This window comes from Diabrotica undecimpunctata, chromosome 3 (assembly GCF_040954645.1).
Source record: "Diabrotica undecimpunctata isolate CICGRU chromosome 3, icDiaUnde3, whole genome shotgun sequence".
Classification (NCBI taxonomy): domain Eukaryota; kingdom Metazoa; phylum Arthropoda; class Insecta; order Coleoptera; family Chrysomelidae; genus Diabrotica; species Diabrotica undecimpunctata.
Genome location: NC_092805.1, coordinates 83,466,264 through 83,488,708, shown reverse-complemented (window position 1 = coordinate 83,488,708; position 22,445 = coordinate 83,466,264). Strand labels below are relative to the sequence as shown.

At 34.2% G+C, this 22,445-nt stretch overlaps 2 protein-coding genes across 4 annotated transcripts in view; one reads left to right on the top strand and one right to left on the bottom strand.

Moving 5' to 3' along the window:
* Nucleotides 1–11,875, bottom strand: part of LOC140436976 (uncharacterized) — a 37,908-nt gene extending 26,033 nt beyond the window's left edge. The window contains exon 1 of the mRNA XM_072526169.1: nt 11,754–11,875. The gene's annotated coding sequence lies outside the window, so the exon portion shown is untranslated. The remainder of the gene's footprint in view (nt 1–11,753) is intronic.
* Nucleotides 11,876–11,950: 75 nt separating this feature from the next.
* LOC140436975 (uncharacterized) overlaps nt 11,951–22,445 on the top strand; it is a 91,191-nt gene continuing 80,696 nt past the window's right edge. Inside the window, exon 1 of one of the 3 annotated variants that reach the window (XM_072526166.1) lies at nt 11,951–12,324. In XM_072526166.1, coding sequence (XP_072382267.1) covers nt 12,287–12,324 — 38 coding nt within the window. In that variant the 5' untranslated portion in view covers nt 11,951–12,286. The remainder of the gene's footprint in view (nt 12,325–22,445) is intronic. The other 2 variants (XM_072526167.1, XM_072526168.1) reach the window with 2 other exon arrangements.

Sequence of the window (22,445 nt, the reverse complement as noted above, 5' to 3'; positions counted from 1 at the left end):
AATGATAGAGACTATATTTCAGTGGAAGAACCTAATGCCACAACAACAACAACAGTATCTCTAACTGTTACTAGCATGGAACTCAAGGTCAAGCATGTCTTTTCCAATGATGATGTGAAAATTGAATTAATGATTCCAATTAAGAATAATACACCGATAACTATACCTTTCCGTAAATGGAAGATATGGAGTGTAAAGACAACTTCAGCTATTGAACGTCCACGCTATGTCATTGTAGCTTTTCAAACTTCTAAACGAGATAACATTCACGCCAATCCAACGTTATTCGATCACATTAGAATGTCAAGCATACGAGTGGTTATTAATGGGGAATATTGGCCTAACGAGAGAATGCAATTAGATTTTAATAAAAATGACTATGCTATAGTTTACTACAACTATACCGAATTCTTTCCCAGTTATGATCATTCGTCAAAAAAACATCCCATCTTGGATTATCAGGCATTCAAAAAATATGCCTTATTGTTTTTGACTGTTCCAAGTAGGATGATACATCATTCAGATCGGAAACCGTTGATGTTAAGTTGGAAATCGAAGCAGATGAAGGTTTTCCGGCAGGCACTCGAGCGTACTGTTTAATTTTTCACGGCAGTCTACTCGAATACTTTCCTCTAACTGAACTTGTCAAAAATATCATTTAAAAAGATTAAATAAGTTGAATGAAGTGTTAGGAGCAGACAAGCAGTCATCATGAGAGTAGCGTTCGTAGACATACAGGGATTCACCGTAGATGGGTGGTTTGTACCCAAACAGCTTACCATTGAAATTGGATATAAACGATGTCATGATATATTTACGTCTCCACAACCTTTTGCTACATTGAGTAATCAAGATAAGAAGACTGCTGCGTACTTGGAGAAAAACGTGCATGGTCTTCGGGAATTCTAATGGAGATGTTGAATATTCTAAAATAAATGAAATACTGGAATCTAAGTTGTTGTATGCTGCCAACTATATCTACGTTCGCGGAGAACAAAAAACAGATTTTTTAAAACAGAAGTGTCACATGATTGGCGTATTTCCCATAATTATCGATGTTTGCAAGTATAATGGTACACCGTGTGCAACAGGAAAATTTGTTGCAGATTCAAATGCTTGTCACACAACTGGATTATTTTCCTGCTCTCCGATAAATGTAGATCGCCTCCGCCAATGGTTTTGTGAAAAGATAATACCTATGTAAATTGGATTTTTTTAAATAAAAGATTAAAAGTTTTGTTTTAGTTTTATTCAAGATGATTCCCATTTGCGATTTACAAAAAAATTTTTAATGATATTAATCGTCAGAAATACATTCATTACTAATATGATTGTTAACAGTATAATCGATGAACCATATTGAGCGATGACACCATTATTAGTTTTACACCATTTTGAATCACTTTCGGTGTTATTTGGGGATATTAGCCTGATCTTGTAGAATGCTCCTCCTGACTTTGGTATCGCTTTGAAAAATACTGGAAGCTGTCTATAATTTACCACTTCATGATCCATTCAGTTCGATTACAATCAGTTTTTACATCATTAAAACATATCGCCATGTTCTTAACATTATTTGGGACGTTTGTATAAAGGACATTGTTAACAATAGCTGTGAGAATGATGAATGATATTGTCAGTTGAGACATCTTGTCGGCTGAATTCTTTTTAATGGGTATTGTGTTTTTGGTAGTTTCCTATCAGACAAATAAAACTCTGCAAATCGTTTTTCAATTTTCTTTTTATCTTCGTACCACTGTATATCCACCTTCACCTTTTGTATTTTTTCGCAAAACTCTTCTAATCTGCACTGTACGAGCACCATCAGTTAAATAAATGACTTTCATTCAAACCCCAATATAAATAATATTCTCGATTATCCCAACTGCTATGGTATTATTCCAACCTAATTATTTGGTTATAATGTTTTACAAATTAAATAATCATCGTCTATAAAATATATACGAGATTGATTAAAAATTATACACTTCTTCTCTTTGTCTGTCAACGTTAATTCGTCTTCTTCTTTTCGGCTGTCAATTCGTCTTCTTTTCGGCTGTCGCCATTGGTATTGGCCAAGGCGTATCTTCGTCATTATTGGGGGAATAGGGGGGGCGGTTGGGTATCTTTTCGTTAATATTGTGGAACGTCTCCACCAGTCGTTCTCATTGGTGTACGTTGAGGAGTATCTTCGTTATTATTGGGAAATGGGGGGGGGGCGTTTGGGTGTCTTTTCGTGATACGTCGATGCACACGTTCCCATTGTGGGGCGTTCCTATGTCACCATTGGTCGGTGAGACACGAGGATGAACTCAATTCGATGTCATGATGCCGCTATTGGACATAGGTACGTTCCAACGTCACGAGTAGGGTGTTTTTGTGTCACCATTGGTCGAGGATACGTTCTAACGTCACGAGTGTTGTGTTTCTGTATCACCATTGGTCAACGATATGCTGTAACGTCACGAGGGGACGATCCTATGTCACCATTGGCCGAGGATATATTCTAACGTCACTAGGGGACGTTCCTACGCCACTATTGTTGGTCGAGGATATGTTCTAACGTCACGATGGGACGTTCCTATGCCACCATTGGTCGAGGATATGTTCTAACGTCACAAGGAGAAGTTCCTATGCCACCATTGGTCGAGTATATGTTCCAACGTCACGAGTGGGGCGTTTTTGTGCCACCATTGGTCGACGATATGTTCTAACGTCACAAGGGGACGTTCCTACGCCACTATTGTTGGTCGAGGATATGTTCTAACGTCACGATGGGACGTTCCTATGCCACCATTGGTCGAGGATATGTTCTAACGTCACAAGGAGAAGTTCCTATGCCACCATTGGTCGAGTATATGTTCCAACGTCACGAGTGGGGCGTTTTCGTGCCACCATTGGTCGACGATATGTTCTAACGTCACAAAGGGACGTTTCTATGCCACCATTGGTCGAAGATATCTTCTAACGTCACGAGTGGGGACGTTCCTATGTCACCATTGACCGAGGGGCGTGGCCTAGAGACACGAGGGGCGTACCTACGTCACCATCGGCCGAGGGCATGGCCTTGAGACACGAGGGACGTTACTACGTCACCAGGGGGCGTGGCCTAGAGTGACAGGTCACTTCCACTCCAGAAGTAACACTGTCTATCTACTCAACGGTGCTCCGAATAGATGGAGAATATACAGATCAGGTCAAAATCTTAAAGGAAATGAAACAGGGGTGCATAATTTCACCACTGATATTCAATCTGTACTCGGATCACATTTTTGAAGAGGCTGTAAAAGATATTGAAGAGGGCATCTCAATAAATAGAGTCAAGCTCAATAACCTGTGGTATGCAGATGATACAATAATGTTTTCCAATACCACAGAAGGTGTGCAAAACTTAATGAACAAAATAACGAAAACAAGTAGAATATATGGACTGGATATAAAAACCAGCAAAATCAAGCTAATGATCATCAGCAAGGAAAACATAACTGAAGCAAATCTGTATTTGAACCAAATGAAAATTGAACGTGTCTCACAGTACAACTACTTGGGAACTATAATCAATAAGTCGTGGGACAATACCCAAGAGACTAACTATGAGCTGTGTTCAAGAGCCATGACCTCACCCTAGAAATAAAAATAAATCTCCTTAAATGTTACGTCTACTCAGTGTTTCTGTACGGAGTAGAAACGTGGACATTGAAGTCGGAAACTCTATCAAAACTTGGAAGATACCGTGGATAGACAAACTCACCAATGCAGAAGTACTACAGAGAATGAACACAACCGCGGATTTGGTCAACATCGTGAAGGGCCGTAAGTTGCAGTACTTGGGACATATAATGAGAAATCAAGGCAGTTATGAGCTACTCAAATGCATCAAGAATATCCTGGCTTGCTAACCTGAGAGCATGGTATAGAAAGACCTCAATACAACTATTCCGTAGAGCAACCAACAAAGTCATCATAACCAGAATGATCGCCAACGTTCGGAACGGACAGGTACCCTAAGAAGAAGAAGATTAAACAGTCGGTCGATAGTTGGCCGTCAGATTAGTTTGAAGGTAATTGAGAAGCCCATAAAACTTTTTTATCGGCCAATACTAAATCGGTATAATGTGCGCATATGCATACCTCTCCGTACTGATTAAGAAGCCGACCAAACTATCAGCCGATAAAAAGTCTGCAATCTACGGGGGCCCTAAAGATGAGATCGGTATTTATAGATGGAGTTTTTATTAGTATTTTTAAATATATACAAATGTTACAAAATTCAGTTTTAATAATTTCCATAATGTCCATAACCCATCTCTTATAGTTTTGCTTTTTTTTAAATCGATAGGACATTGCAAAATTCACTAGCATTATAACAGATTACAATAATTATTGCAAATATTTGTAACTTTTAGATTGAAAATCTTATAAATAAATTAGACAAACACATCGCCATTTCGTTTGTCCGTGGATGCGACAAATATGTTTAAGTTTAAAACCCGGCGAATGAATAAATGCCTTTTCCACAAAATCAAACTTCCTCCCTCTTATATCTTTCTCAACGAAATAATAAAATAAACCAAATATCTGGGTATTTTTAAAAACAAACAAAGAGAAAAATTTAATATGAAATTGGATGAGTCAGCATAAATATAATTAGTTTTTGTTACACCTGTGCACCCGTACATTATACTCCCCTTCTAGCCTTTGTCCGTTTTGTATATTAGTAAAGTCGCTATAAAAGGTATCTTAGCGTAAAAAGTGTCCCTGTCTAACATCTTATTTGTAATTCCAGTTAAGCTAGTTAGGGCGCTGAATGAAGAGTACCTATACCTTCTGGACAGTTTAATCTTTACACTTGCAATGTGTTTTTTAAACATTCCTATATTTTTAATATTACCTATTATTCCTATTCGAAAAGCCAACGAGTTAATACCTCGGCTTCTTCTAATAGTACAGTATACTCCCTCTATAACAAACACGGGACGCGAGGTTTCGCTTATAACGAGGTACATTAGATGTCCCGTGAAATTTCTATTGAACTATAACCCCCTATAGCGAGGCAAATTTGGTTATAACGAAAGAAAATAAGATCGAAAAACGTGTTTTTTTACGTTTTTGGCCCGGCCGTGGCTATAAATAAATACCCTTTTTAACTGCCGCCCGCAATAAACTTCTTCGGAAAGTTACAATTTATGATTCACAAGTGTCATTGTAGGGGGTTGACCTAATAATAAGAAAGTCTTAATAGACAAGATGTGGAAAGCGCTTTAAACGTTGTAAGAAACTTTATCCAAATACAACACGCAAATGAAGAAGCATACAACTGTTTCACATCTTTAGAAAATATGATAGATAGAATACTGAACAATTTAAAACAGTTAAAAATGACAGACTTCTTCCAATTGCAGAAGCAATAGTTTATGTTATCCTTGAAAATACGCTTTATACAGATTTACAGAATACAGATTTTTTGTTTTAACGTATATCATTGACAATAAAAGTAAACAACCCTTTTTTGTTTTAATGTATTTCATCGACAATGAAAGTAAACAACTTTTTTTCAAACACACCATTCAAACAATATTTAGCATCTTATAATGCTCCGAATAGCTTTACTATAGGAAGTTAATGTTTTAGAAAACTACATATTCATATGTATAAACAGTATTATTGTTGTTTGATATAACGAGATCGCCTTATAACGAGGTAATTAGTCTGCCATTTCAGTTCTTGTTATAAAGGGAGTCTACTGTATTTCTAATATAAAATGGATACAAAAACACTCATAGGCCAGGCATTGCGCCTAGTTTTCATTAAATATTTTGGCATCCAGAATATTTAAAAATGTTTCCTCAACCCACCGCTCCAAACTACGCAACTGTTACCACATCAAATACAACAAAACCTACACCGGCTACCACATCATATCCTAGCAGAAAGCAAGCGATAGTATTAAATGCTCTTACAGATACAGCTCTCTTCGATTACATTAAGGCGATCGGTGAAATCGTAACACCAAAGCGAATTACCGACGCTTCCCGCATATCCAACCAACGCATTTGCATTTTTCTTGCTTCTATTTCTGACATCGATATCCTTCTCAAAAACAATCCCACCGTTTTCGTTAAAAATGAAATCGTCCACATCCGAAGACTTATTTCCCCAACTAAAAGATTGTTAATATCTAATGTATGTCCATCGATTCCAAATCAACTTATCGAGCAGGCATGAAAAAACGAACTTGGTCTGCAACTAGCCTCACCTGTATCTCAGATTTGTACTGGCTCACCCGATGAAGATTATTCCCATATACCTATGTATTAAGTTTTCGACGGTCCATCTACGTTATACCAGATAAAGAAAATTTCGAAATACAAACATCCGTATTAATACATTTTGAAAACACTTTCTTCCGAATCTTCGTTACATTAGACAAACTTGAATGTTTGCTTTACCAAAAAGCCGGACACACGGCGGAAACCTGCCAAATCCCACCGGATACCACTACCGATCCCCGATTCGCGCACGTACCTAATGAATCCACCAACAATAGCCCCACCGCACCCTCCGGCACCTCTTACAGTTCTGCCCCAAATTCTCCCTCCGACAATGTATCTATCATCACACCCCTACCTTTAGATCAACATCAACCTATACCTCCTACTATCGCCCTCCTCAAAAGAGCCCATTCAACTGACTCAAACCTCGATTCTCCCCCTGTAATTACCATTTCAGATCCCACTACTCACAGCCCAATCGATCCACATTCCTTCCATGACAACTCCTTCCGGGCCCTCAAGTCAGCCCCTAAAAAAAATCGAAAACCAAAGATACAAAACCATCAGCCACTATTAGCCCGTCTGCCCGCTCAATCATAGAAAATCTTACAGCAGCAAACCCATCATCCTTTTCAATTAACTCGCTACAACTAATTGCTTTCTTGGAAAATTGTTTTGACTACAACGACCCCTTAGCTAAAGCATACCAATTTACCACGAACATTAACGCCCTTCTTGAAGACCTCAAACAAATCTACCATAATATCTCTGATAGATCACTTAAAAATCGTATAACTCGCCTACAAAAAAAAATTAGGGCTACGATGAATCTAAACGATATTATTGACACTGTTAGTCTTGCATCTATTAGCTCTAACGACCGTGATCCCCCCTTAGACAAAACCAACCTGCCTTAATTTATAACTTTCATATTCACTATAATTCAATGAGATTGTGACGGATATTATCCGCGCTTAGAACGTCTGCAGCTACTGATATCTCTCCACAACCCCACCTTCATTTGCTTACAGGAAACAAACTTTACGTCAACTAATCTCCATACACTCAAAGATTTTGAACGTTATCATTACATCAGATCTGTCTGCTCCAGAGCTAGTGGAGGTGCATTCATATTTGCTTCTAAAGACCATTACTCCACTCTTCTTCCTCTGGCTTCCAAACTCGAAGCTGTCTCCATAACTTACTGCCCTTAAAAACTTACCATATGCTCTATATACATTCCTTCTCACTACATTCTAAACTAAGTAGTATATAATTGTAGGAGACATTTGGACGTGGTAAAGTTGTTGAAAATATTCTTGATTGCACTAGCTCATGTGTCCTCAATACGGGATCATGCACCCACTTTAATATTGCTTCTGGTGCTTTTTCTGTCATCGATCTAAGCATATGTGATCCCAAATCGGCCCCCTACTTATCCTGGCAAACAGCGGACGACCTTCACGACAGCAACCATTTTCCTATAATTATATGCGACAACACCTATGACCAAGTTTCAGTGAGAAGTTATTGACGCTTCAACAAGGCTAATTGGCCAAAGTTATAATATTTAGTGTAGTTAATAATATTGATGATTCCATAAAACTATTCTCAGATGCCATAATTAACTCAGCATTAACTCATATTGGCAAAACCACAATTAGCTCCCGACATAAAGTTGTACCTTGGTGGAACTCTTAATGTGAACTCGCAATTCGACAATTAAAGACTGCGCTCAATCAATACTGTAAACATAAAAGTCCTGAAAATCTAGTTAAGTATAAAAAGCTGAAAGCCAAAGAAAAATACGTTGCCAAGCAGAGCAAGAAAACATCCTGGCATAACTATGTATCGTCTTTGAATGATAACAAAAATCCCTCCCAAATGTGGAAAAAATTCCACAAGTCCAGGGACAAAAAACTAACACCAAAATTACCCATTTAATCTCTAACAGCACTTCTTCTAGCAACAGCCATATTATTTGCAATACCCTGGCTAACACATTTGAGGACTCAACACAACAAACTCAAACCCCTTATTTCATCCTCTACACAAGAACCGCTCTCCTACAATCTCACTTCACAGCACTTACAAGATATCAACAATATTAATTTTCCTTTCTCACTGGCTGAACTTACATCTGCCTTATCCTTATGCAAAAATACTTCCGCCGGCCCTGATGATATCCCTTATATTTTTTTTAAAAACCTACCCAACCGCCTCCTCACTATCCTGTTAGACATATATAATTCTATCTGGGTCCTGATTCTATTTCATTTCGATGTCGAAATTTAAAAGCGACTACGCCATGACAGTCGCAATCGCTAGCGATTCTCATTCATTTCGATTGTAGTTAAAACTGGGGATATTTACTTTATCATTTTGACACCGCTGAAAATTTAGGTTGGCCCTGTTGTTTATTGGCTGCACTACGCTTGTTGAATGTTTGTTTTGTTTACGTTACGTGAACGTCTTTTTTTTCTTGTTTGAGTTGTTAAATCATAAATATTGGCCATTCTCAATTATATTTTGAATTGAAAGAAAAGATGGCAAGAAAAAAAAGGCGATGTGGGAGATCCTTAAGTTATAACCACTAAGATTTGACTTAGTGGTTATATTCTAATATATTTTTAAATTTACTGCAGCTTAGTAATACTAACCCTAAACATTTTGGGTATCCTAGAGGCATAAACACCTTCTTCCAAATATGGTTCTAATACCCTTATTAAATAATTTGCAGCTTGTTTATTAATCCGGAATTGCTGCCTAAATTGAGCATCACTTAGTGAAAAAGAATTTTGAGTATCCCGTAACATTCTTCTTATCCTCCGTTATGAACGTCGGATATCTAACCTCTCTAATTCCTCCAAAACTAGCAAATGTCCGTAAAACACAGTCATATTGATACTTTTTGCCTCAGTTTTCCTTGCAAGGATCAAAACACCGCCTACTTAAACTGAACCTAAGTTCACTTCTCCCAGTCCAGTCAGTCATGTCAGATTAATTTCGACTCGAAATGAAATTTCAACCACTTTCTTGAAGTTGAAATTAATTTCGATAAGTCGAAAACTAGTGACGTCGTTTGGTTAGTTCAGCTGAAATCCACAAGGTTCGCAAAGTCTCATTTCGACGTCGCCATATTAATTTCGACATGTTTTGAGTCGAAATCTCAATTAGAATCAGGACCCAAGTCTTCTCAAATATTTTCTACTCAATGGAAAACTTCCGTAATTATACCTGTCCTAAAACATAGCCAAGCACCAATCTTTCCTCAGTCCTATAGACTGATTTCTCTCACTTGCACCATGTGCAAATTAATGGAGAAGATAATAAATAGGCGTCTTTTATGGTTTATTGAAAAACACCAAATTTTACCTAAAGAACAATCTGATTTTCGCCGGCATCGTTCCACAAGCGATAACCTCGTCCTCCTTCATATCCACATCGCCGAAGCTACTAATAACAGTCAAGAAGTGATTGCCTGCATTTTTGATATTGAAGCTGCTTTCGATAAAATACCTAGACAGATTATTCTCGATAAACTATTATTATACGGCCTCAATGGAAATATTTTTAAATTCATCAGGCATTTTCTTAGCTCTAGATCCTTCAGAGTCTCTGTAAATGGTTGCCTATCATCACCCCACATTCAACAAGACGGAGTTCCTCAAGGCTCTGTATTAAGCACCATATCTATTGTTTATTTTATCGATTAACCATATAAGCCACAGTCTTCCCTCCCCAGTCAAATTGACTACATATGCTGATGACCTTGTAATTTATTACCATGGTGTTGCGACCACTTCTACTTGCAAACTTCTCCAAACATCAGTGCCCCTACTGCCCACTCTCCACTGTCCCCAAAAATCTTAGTGAATAACTAAGACACTACGTAATATACAAATCGCCAGTGACCTAAAAACTAGTATAAAGTAACTTTTAAGTACGAAATTACTGGCAGAATCATTGGAACCAATCCACTACACTTTTACATCAAATAGATCAGACGATTGAGCGGTTCGTTATCCGTGGTATACCTAGAAATGAGATGGTTGTTGCTAGAAGATTGCGTATCGGTCACACCAGACTTACACATGATCACTTAATGGATTCTTCGCCTAAACCAATCTGTCACTATTGCCAATCTCCACTAAGTGTTCTACACATCCTTGTGGACTGCTCTCATTATAAAAAACGACGTCAAGAACTGGGCATGAAAGGCGACATCACATATATATTATCGAACCAAAGCCAAGTCATCACAGCTAGCCAGTTCCTGAAGCTAGAAAACTTACTAAATAATATATAACTATAGTATATAATATGTAATTGTATCTTATATATACCTAATTGTATCCACGGTACCTCGTTCTAATGGCCGAAGCTGTCACAAGCACGTTAAAAAATTAAATTAAAAAAAAATATTACCTATTGCAAAAAGTACAGGGTATTCTTAATTTATCGTGGCTAAATGGATTAAACAATCCACAGCCTTAAAAAAAAGATTTAAAACAATGAAATTAGGTACTTTTTAATGACTGACAATACCCCTAAGTATATCAAAATTATTAACAAATTCAATTAAAAATTTATTAAAAATGTTGGGTGACATTGTTTTAAAACATTTTTAAAATTACAAAAAATGTAGGTAGGCAATATTCGTAGGTAGACTTTTGGTAGGTAGACAATATTTTCAAAACCTAATTTTTACCTAGGTAAGTACATTGAAATGGTAACCCATATAATGAAGTTGATAACTCTGTTCAAGGGTTTTGTACATTGATACTCACTATATATCCGGAGATCCAAATCCAAATTGACCAAAATATTAAATGATTATAGGTACATCTACACTAATTTTTTTTAATGTCCGAAAACTCTTGTTCCTACATAAAAATCTCAAGTTTATTTTTAAAAATCAATAAAGAATACAAATTTTGATATAAGAGTATAGGATGCAAATCATGTATAGAAGACAACATGGAAGATAGTCAAATAAAATCAATATATAGGTAACATTGGGTAAAACCATATTGATAGAATTATCACTAAGTGAGTTTAATTAATTTACAAACAATTACCTACATATTTGATATTTAAAAATACATTTCTTGATTTAATAGTAATGAGGCTTTAAATGAAATTTAAACTGAATGTCATATTTACTGTTTGATTTAATGATTCTGCTAAATTACCACAATATTTTAAATTATTTTGAAATACTAATAAAAAAGATGAAAGTACTATTACATAAAATAATAATAGTCAATTAAACAAAATAGAAATAAAAAATCTTTTCTCCTAAGTCAAAAAGTGAAGTGATTGGAATGTGCCCATTCAAAAAACACAGTGGTAAACAGAAATAGCCAACATACTTCACATATTTCCGGTTCTGGTATTTTTGGTCCGTTTGTTTTGACTGCACCTTATAAAACTAGGTCATGTGAATTGCACGGGAATAAAATCATCGAATATACTTACCGTTTTAGGTCTTGGTGACACAACAGGTTGTTGAATTAAGGAATAATAAGATAGAATTCCAACAGCAATTATTACGCACACTCAAGTATATCGATTATTCAAATTTTGACAAATTTGCCGCCACAAAACAAATGCAACGAAAGTTCAATGGCGCCTTGCGCGCAATCGCATTACGTCTTGTCAGTCTTGACAGACATTACCCGCAGATGCTGGTCACACATTTGTTTGTTGTCAGAAATATATCAGTTTATTAGACGATTCAATTTGATATCAGTCAAAATCAGACATACCATTGTTGTCTGAATGTGATACAAGGAAAATCACTCGAATGCGATCATCGCAACAAAAGATAAACGCGTTCTTCGGTTACGTCACTAGGCCATTTTGTATTTGGTGAAATCTTTGTTCGTGAACAGAGAAAAGTTGTAAGGTTTTTCGTAAACCTCGTGTTCTTTTTAGAGTGTTATTAAAAAATTATCAAAATTCCGGTGCCCACGAGAAATAGGGATCCCGGCCACTACGGTAGCGGTGATATGAACAACAAGAGGAAAAATCGAGGGGGCCCTGTCAGGTCAGTATAATGTTCAAAACAAAAACAATAGAAAGTACACTACTTGTTAGGCGGTATATGCAGTGTTTCAATGATTTATAATTTAATTAGTGATGACAGGAAATATCTGTACACTTGCAACTCCCTTAATTTGCTCTACTTTTCTTATATGTAGTCAATACTTTACACATCCTATATTATTCACGTGGATTATATGGAATACCTTCATTTTTATTATGTTTTAAGTAGTCAACTTGATTACTACTCTATGATTACAACCAATGATATTAGGTTTTGCTAATTTGTTTAATAGGGGAGAGTATGATGTACATTGATATAATCATTATTTTAAATTGGCTTCCTTATAAAACTGCCATAATTCAATACTAATATTACAGTGGTTAATAATGTCTCATCCAAAATATATAGATGATTTTAATTATCAGCTTTTTATTGTAATTTAATATTGTACTGATTCTATAAAAAAAATGATTGGATTTATTAAGTATTTATATCTTTGTTTGTAATATATTCATGACCAGTGAATGTTGCAAAATTATGGTAGACTATAGTTTATTTAACTCTATAAGTGAATTATTATTCTTTAATTTATTCCTTGTGGTTGCTTTATTTGTCATTTTTGAGTTGATATGTTTTCAGTTCTATTAATTGTTGGGTTTAATCATATTTTTAATTTGGCTTACCTCTTCTTCTGTTTGTAGATAGCAAAGGAACAGCTAGTAATTGTTTTTAATTTAGTATAAATAATATTATTAATGATATCTTCCATATCTGTTTTTTATTTAAGAATTAATTTTTTTTAATCTAACCATTTCTCAGATAAAACTATCAGTATGAAGAATCCGTGGATATTGTTAGGTATGATGATAATCAAATGCTCCTAATTTAAGTTAAAATTAAATATAACAACAAAATAATCATAATCTTCAGAATTAAGCAAGAAATGCATGTACAATAAGCTAATTGGCTGCAGTATGACTGGTTTATAACAGAAATCTCCTAGGAAAAAAGCAGACAAGACATTGCTTTTTAATGTTAAAAATAATATTAACAAGAAGCTATTTGAAAATTCCACTTGTAAGATAACTCTCATCCTAACCCTTTAACTCTGTTATTTATTTTTATATCTACTTGCCCATTACTCTATACACCTATTGGTTTACTTAGCCACACTATTAATCTGTTACTACTCCCATAAGTGTAATGAATAATGAATGTTTTCACTGAGGTTAAGTGTTAGTGACTTAAAGGTGGACTTATAAATAATGAAGTGGTATAAAAATTCTGTAGACTACCAGAAAAATGGATATGTGATGGGACAAATGAGTATGTGCTGACCCATAGATGCATGGACCTAAATCTGGACATGTACTTATGTTTTGTAAACATTGAAAAGGCATTTGATGAGGTTCAACATAAAAAGTAAAAATATTGACAGTCCTGATATAATCATTATATCTCATCTACATTTAGTTATTTAAGTACTTACTGAAAACAAGTGGTATAAACCCAATGTCAAAATTATACAAGAATGCAGCAAAATATATGCAATATATAAAATAACAAATAAAAATAAAATGTGAATGAATACAATAAATGAGTAAATACTTTGTAAAGTATCATTTTGCATTTTCATTTCGGTGCTTCAAATTCAGTAGAACCCTATATATATATATATATATATATATATATATATATATATATATATATATATATATATATATATATATATATATATATATATATATATATATATCATATATATACCAGCGACCTATTACTGGTGCGTGAAACAAAGCCATCAGGACAAAGGTGTAAGGACAAACACCTACATCTTCGCTCAACGGTTGCCTTCCATCTTATACACATATTTTATTATATTTTTCTCTTTTTATTGCGAGCTGTGCTGATATCTTTTACCTTTATTTTACTATTAACTCGCATTATCCTTTTTCTTGTTTATATATATATATATATATATATATATATATATATATATATATATATATATATATATATATATAAACAAGAAAAAGGATAATGCGAGTTAATAGTAAAATAAAGGTAAAAGATATCAGCACAGCTCGCAATAAAAAGAGAAAAATATAATAAAATATGTGTATAAGATGGAAGGCAACCGTTGAGCGAAGATGTAGGTGTTTGTCCTTACACCTTTGTCCTGATGGCTTTGTTTCACGCACCAGTAATAGGTCGCTGGTTTTTTCCCTTGGGGAACAAGGTTTTTCCTTAGGGAAATAGGTTCACTTTATATATATATATTTCTTTGAAGGACCATCCAGAAAACTGGGAAAAATGAAGATTCGAAAAGAACGTTTGAACAAATATATTTAAACAAATATAATGTATTTTAAACGCCGATAACTTGCATATGATACACACTTGTCGGTGATACAATATTGACACGAACTTATTAATATACCGACTGGTTTAAAACACTAATATGCCGCTGGGGCGAGTAGAGCCTGACGCTCCTTCAGTGCTGGAATTTGAACTGATACTCATGTCCACTCTCTCCCCTCAATCACAAACATTCCGAAATCTCCCCCCTGACCCCTCGACGTATTAAAAGATATGTTTATTTTTCAAATACCTTTAACTTTCAAATCATTGCTAAACTACCTGATAAGGGTATTTGTCTCAACTTGCGGAATTTTGGAATGCGTCAGAGGGTAATTTGGAAAATACTAATCCTTTCATTGTTACGATTCTATGAAGGTTTTAGAAACTTGTGTAGAAAGTTATTTAAATGCAAGATAACGGCGCTTTACAGATTATTAGTTAGTACAAAGAAATTTTATATATCTAAACTAATATACAGTTTGATACAAAAATAAACTAAATAATATGATACAAAAATAGACTAAAAATATTAAGTATTGTTGTTACGCAACAACCGTATATACGTATTTCTGACTATTGGTCGTCTTCAGTAGTTAGAAAAGGAGCATATTAAATTGGGAAAGGATCACTACAGGAGCAATGCGACTAATTTGTGGCAATAATGTTAGAAGACTCTGAGGTTTCCAGAGCAACAACCAACACATCCACGTCATTGAGACTAATTGTCTGTCATTTTAGTTCTCGTTATAGAGGGAGTCTACTGTATATATGTATATATATATATATATATATATATATATATATATATATATATATATATATATATATATATTTACATATGTACCTATTTTTAAAATATCAAACATCTCAGAATAATATTTATTTATTTATTTATTTATTAACGGGATACCACCCAATTCAATATATACACAAAGTATTACAAGTATTATCTAGTGATACAATAATTACAAAGATATAGCAAATATGTATGAAAAGAATTGGCGATGCAGCCATATATAAAAAAACAAATATTAAAACTATATAAAGCACATAGCAAATACAAATCACATAAAATTACAAAAATTTTTTAAATACATTCTACAGACATTTTCCGAAGCGCACAGCAACAAATCAAAGTCTATTCTATTTCCATTTAGAATGATTCTACTCAGTGGAGAATGCCTACCAAAGTTAGAGCGATGAAATTTAATTGCAAAATTATGAGATGTTCTAGTAACTCTAGAGGGAACATTAAAGTCGATTAGAGACAGTAGATCATTGCAATTAATTTTTGAATTCAGTAGTTTATGAAGAAACAAAACATCAGCATACATCCGTCTGGAAGATAGCCTAGGAAGGTTTAATGTATTTCTAATTTCTGAGTAGGAATGGTCGCTTAAAGGTTTGTGTAATTTAAAACTTAAGTACCTAATGAATTTATTTTGGACTTTTTCAAGCTTGGCTATATGGACTTCATAAGTGGGTGACCAAACGACTGAGCAATACTCAAGAACAGATCTTACTAGGGAAATGTAAATCAGTCTGATGAAATTAATGTTATGCAAACATCTAGAGGTTCTAATAATGAAGCCTAACATTTTAAATGCCTGGTTATTCACATAATCAAAATGAGCGCAAAAATTTAGTTTGCAATCTAATTGAACACCTAGATCTCTTACAGTTGAGACAGCCTTCAGTGGTTCTTCAGCTAATTTGTAATTATAAGAGAGGTTGTTAATTCTTCTACAGAAACTAATAAAGTGACATTTTCCAACATTAATGCTCATTTGGTTCCAATTGCACCATGCCATAATTTTGTTAATATCAATTTGGAGTTTTTCACAATCTGAGATGTCTTCGACAATTCTATAGATTTTTAAATCATCAGCAAATAGCAAAAATTTAGAGTTAATTTGAGATTTAATGTCATTAACAAATATATTAAAAAGGAAAGGCCCTAAGTGGCTTCCTTGTGGAACACCAGATGTTACGGACATCTCACTAGATTGAAAGTGTTTAATTTTAACAAGTTGTATTCTGCTAGTTAGGTAACTACATAACCAGTTATACAGATTGCCTGTAAATCCAATAGTTTTAAGCTTGTTACACAACAATTTATGATTCACAGTGTCAAATGCTTTGGAGAAATCTGTATAAATAGCATCCACCTGTAGTCTCCTTTCCAAAGCATCAGATATGTATTGCGTGAAAAGTAAAAGATTTGTCGAAGTTGATCTACCTGAAAGAAAACCATGTTGCTCTTCAATTAGTACATTGCATAAAGGTGTTTTAATAGAGTCACATATTATACTCTCTAGTATTTTAGGAATAGAAGAAAGAATGCTTATTGGTCTGTAGTTAGCTATGTTACTCCTGTCACCTGATTTATGAATAGGAACAATAAAACTAGATTTCCACAAACTTGGACAAATACCTGAATCAAGTGAATGAGAAAACAGAAAATATAAGGGATGGGTTAAAGTACATCTACATTTTTTTAATAGTATGGGTGGAATTCCATCTGGCCCTGAGCCCTTATAAATGTCCAAATTGGCTAATTTTTCAAATATGATTTCAATAGATACATTACAAGAATTTAGACTCACTGTTTTCTCATAGTCTAAGATGGGCTGTATTAAATCATCATCATTTGCTCTGTAAATATTTTGAAAGCATTGCGCAAAGCTATTAACGATATCCGCCCCATTATTAAGCATTGTGTTTCCAAAAAACATTGTGTTTGGTAGACCATTATTTTTGCGTTTGCTGTTAACAAAATTCCAAAAGTGCTTTACGTTTGAACTAATTCTAGATTCAGTTTGACTTATATAAATTTCATGACATGACCTGCTTAGTTCTTTGCATTTGGTTCTCAAGGAAGAGAAAAGTAGATAATCGTCCCAAGAATTTGTTTGTTTATATATCTTGTGAGCAATTTTTTTCCTAAATATTAATGATTTTAGGTCATTAGTCATCCAACGAGGAAATTTGGGATTTTTTAATCTTGTACGTGGTATTGAACAATTGACACCAAACTGCAATATGGAGTAGAACAGTTCCGTGGCTTCGTTAATATCTCTGCAAATACCTAAAACGTTCTCCCATGAGATACTAGCAAGATACATATTAAGAGCAACATAGTCTCCTCTCCTAAAAAAAGAAAAAAAAAGTTAAATAAACTATAACAAACTGTAATACAGCTATCAAGGGTAGACTAGTTAAGTATTGACATGTAAAACAGATCACTTACTTAATATAAGATTCCTTTTTGTTGTTTTTTAAATTAACTAATTTTGGAGTCAAAAATATTTATTTGTCTTGGCAGGCTATTAGCACTCCACACCAATTGTGTAATTGCTTCATTGATACCATAATTAGTATGGTGAAATGGCACTAAAAAGATTTTCAATTGTCTGTTGTTTCTACTGGGTACTTTGAGACTAATGAGTGATAACAATTGAGGACAATCTATAATATCACTAATGACTCTCACAATGTCCTCCTTGACTCAAGTATTTATTTATTTATTTACGTGTCCCCATTTTACAAAATTTAACAAAAATAAAATATGCTAACCATAATACAAGTACATTCTAAAACTAAGTATTAACTAATGATTAAATTAAGTAAATTAAATTAAATTTCCGGAAGATCTAAAATAAAATAAAATGAAATGATCTTAATAAAATGAAATGAAATGAATACTTCAAGTTAAATGTCACTCATCTTTGATTCCTAACATACTCAGTCAAACAGTGCTTAAATCTTACAGATTTTATACCCACCAGATCATGAAATTGTCTAAAGTCATTTCCCAGGATCTGAATCCTGGTAATAGGAGAGAATTTGCCATAGTTAGTGTTATAGTGTTTTATAGAAAACAAAGGCATGTCTCTAAGAATGCTAGTGTTACATCTAAAGTTGATAAGACTTAATAAATCAAAACAGTCAGTGGTATGGTCAAGTAGTTTATGGAGAAAAACTAGATCACATTTAGTTCTGTAGTCTTCTAAGGAACTGATATTTAGCCTTGACCTTATTTCTACTGAAGACATGTTCCTTAAGTTTAATCTATAAGCACAAATCTGGAGAAACTTATTTTGAATTTTTTCAAGGGTGTGAATATGGTTAAAATAGTATGGTGACCATACTATAGAAGCATAAGACAGGATGCTATGGACGAAAGTAAGATATAAAATTCTATATGTGGGTACTGAAAGATCTCGAGAGTTTCTTGTGATAAAACCTAGATTTTGGTAAACTTTATTTGACAAATTGTTGATGTGGGGGATAAATGACAAGGAACTGTCAAATAACACTCCCAAATCTTTTATTTCAGTCACTCTCGATAGAAGGCTTGTATTAATGTGATAATCAAACACAACATTATTTTTAGATTTGCTAAAGAATATAACAAAACACTTATCTTTATTTAACTGGAGACCATTGGAAAGAGACCAATTATACAGGGAAGTGAGGTCTTCCTGGATCCTTAGACAATCAGATAGATTTGAAACTTTAAAATATATCTTAAGGTCATCAGCAAATAGCAAAACTGACAAACCTTTATTACCTCAGAAATATCATTAATAAACAAATTAAAGAGAAGAGGACCCACATGCGAACCTTGTGGGACCCCTGAACTGACAAAGATAGGAATTGAAAGTGAACCCTTTATAAAAACGAACTGAATTCTTTCATCAAGATAACTACTTAACCATGAAAGAAACCACTCAGGAAAGCCAATACATCTTAATTTAAAGATGAGTAAAGAATGAATTACTGTGTCAAAGGCCTTTGAGAAATCAGTATAGATGGAGTCCACTTGGTACCCATCCTCGAAAGCCCTGATAATGTAATCATGATACAAAACAAGATTTGCAGATGTAGATTTACCCTGCCTAAATCCATGTTGCTCATTAATCAAGAGATTCCTACAATGACAAGTAAGATATTTGTTTAGAATTAGTTCAAAAAGTTTAGGGATGGCAGATAACATAACAACAGGCCTATAATTTTTTATATTGTCCTGTCACTGTTTTTAAATACATGAGTTATAATATAACTGTCACTCCACTTCTAGGGAAGGTGTGTAGTCTCAAAGATAAATTAAATAATACATGTAAAGATTTGGATAGACTGTAGACACATCTTTTTAAGAAATATGTAGGAATATTATCAGGGCTATAACTCAGTTTATCCTTTAGACCATTTATAGACTCAAAGATTTCAGAAATTGAAAATTGGATAAATGGAATGTCAACAGATTTTTTTACTTTAAAATTGAAGTTACTTAAATTAACTTTGTCTGAGCGCTAGACACTACAGAAATGGCTCGCAGACAAGTTTTCTATTTCCCCACTTGATTCAGCTAAGAAGTCATTAAAATGCATGACATTTGGAATTACGTGGCTTTTATTCAAAGAGTTTCTATGATTCCAAAATTGTTTTGAGTCTGAGTGAATAGATTCCTCAATGTTGGAGATATATGTAAGATCTGTAGCATTGATCTGTTAATTTTTTGCATTGTGTTCTAAGATCTGAAAATAAGGTATACAGCTGCTAACTGAGTATGTTTGAATCTAGCATGAGCAGTTTTTTTTTAAGAAGAAGTTTTTTTTTAAATCTGTAGAAAACCAATGAGGAAATTTTGAAGCTTTATATGTTTTTTTCGGACCAAAGAGTGGATATTGCTTCAGAAAGAACTTCATAAAAATTATTTAAGTACTGAGATATTAATATTTGTTCATCAAAAACAATATTCCAGTCAACTGAAGAAAAATAATTATTTAGAGCTACAAAATTTGCATTACTATGGTCAAAATATTTAGTATTATATTCTAATTGTTTAACATTACCATTAAAACTAAGATCACAAGTAATTGCCACATGATGAAAGTTATTGGGAAGCAAAGTGTCCACTGCCTCATACACTGACAGTTTCTGATAGTCTTCAATACTGTGGAAAATGAGATTCAAAAATACTCCACATTGATTCAGTATAATATTTGATTGCCTTAGGTTCAGATAAGAGAAGCATTCGCATATCAGCTGTTATATCTTCTATAATATTACAAACTGCTGTTCCGACCTACACCTACGGAACACACCAACTGTCATAAAAGGACATGATATGCTGTCATTGTTCTGCGGTGGGGAGTTAACCTACATTCATTGTACTGCATTATTCATATCAGAAATATACGATGTAATTTACAAGTTACAAGTACATTCATTATTTCATTTCAATCCTGAAGACATCACCCAAAATATATACAAAGTGTGTACGGACACAACATCAGCTTTGCTAGATAGTTTTGTAGGCAGTCAATGAGCAAGCCCTCTTCATTTGAGTAAGCCCAAGAAGCTAGTGGGAAATTGTAGTCACCAAATAAATATACAGGTCTTCTTCTCGTGCCACTCCTAGCGGAGATTGGAAATCATCATGGCCACTGCGACTTTGTTAGCAGCGCGCCTAAAAAGTTCAATCGAACTACACCCGAACCACTCACGTAAATTACGAAGCCACGACATTTTTCTTCTTCCCACACTTCTTTTGCCCTTAATTTTGCCCTGCATGATATTTCTTAAAAGTTCGTACTTTTCACCTCTCACAATGTGCCCCAAGTATTCCATCTTTCTAGTTTTTATCTCATTTAGAATTTCGCATCTTTTGTCTAAAGTTTGGAGTACTTGCGTGTTAGTGACGCGGTCCATCCATGATATTCTGAGAATGCGCCTATAGCACCACATCTCGAAAGCTTCGATGTTTTTTGTGGTCAACTGTTTTAGTGTCCAAGCCTCTACTCCATACAACAGGGTAGAAAAGACATAACACCGCAGCATTCGTATTCGGAACTTTATATTGATATCACGATTGCAAAAGAGTTTGCGCATTCTATTAAAGACTGATCTAGCGATTTCTATTCTACATCTAATCTCTTTTGTTTGATCAGTACAGGTACATCTGGCCTATTGTTTTTAATAATTTCAACTGCCAAGCAATGACTAAGGTAAATATCTTCTGATGAGTTTGGAGGAATGTACAGTCCACCCAAGAAACTGATACACATTCATAATCCACTTGAACAAACAGATGCTCAACATTATTAATGTCAGATTGATTTGTTTGGCTTTAAAATGGTTTCGTAACGAAATTAAAACTCCTCCTCCATGCTGCTTAGTGCTAGTTCTTAACTTACAATCCAATCTGAAAATGTGGTAGCCAGAGTTTAATTAATTATCTAAATAATCTTGATTAAGCCAAGTTTCTACCAGAATGATGACATCATAGTTGCATTGGAAGATGATGGTTCGAGGTTCATTGAGTCGAGTATGTATTCCTCCAAGATTCTGATAATATACAGACATAGTGTTTATTGCGATTGGTTTTTTGAAGTTTTTTTAGCAACTGTTGGAAGCCCCTTTGTAAATTTAATAATCAAGTCAGAATCTCCAACAGATTCTCGAGCATGCAACTCTGTCAAAATGGTTTTAAACTGTTCCTGTTGAAGTTTCGTTTTATCATAGCATATTTTTATGCCATCCTCAATGCGATTGTGCTTATTAATTGCGTTTATGACTAAATTTTGGTGTTTGGTTACGACCTTTATTGGCCTGTTTTTGTCATCAGATGTCTACCCCACTCGTAATATCTTTACTACATCGTTCTGAGCAGGACCAATGTTGTTGAAAATGGGAGTAAGTGTGCTGTTATCAGCATTTATTCTTTCTTGAATATTATTGTTCTGCTTCTGTTG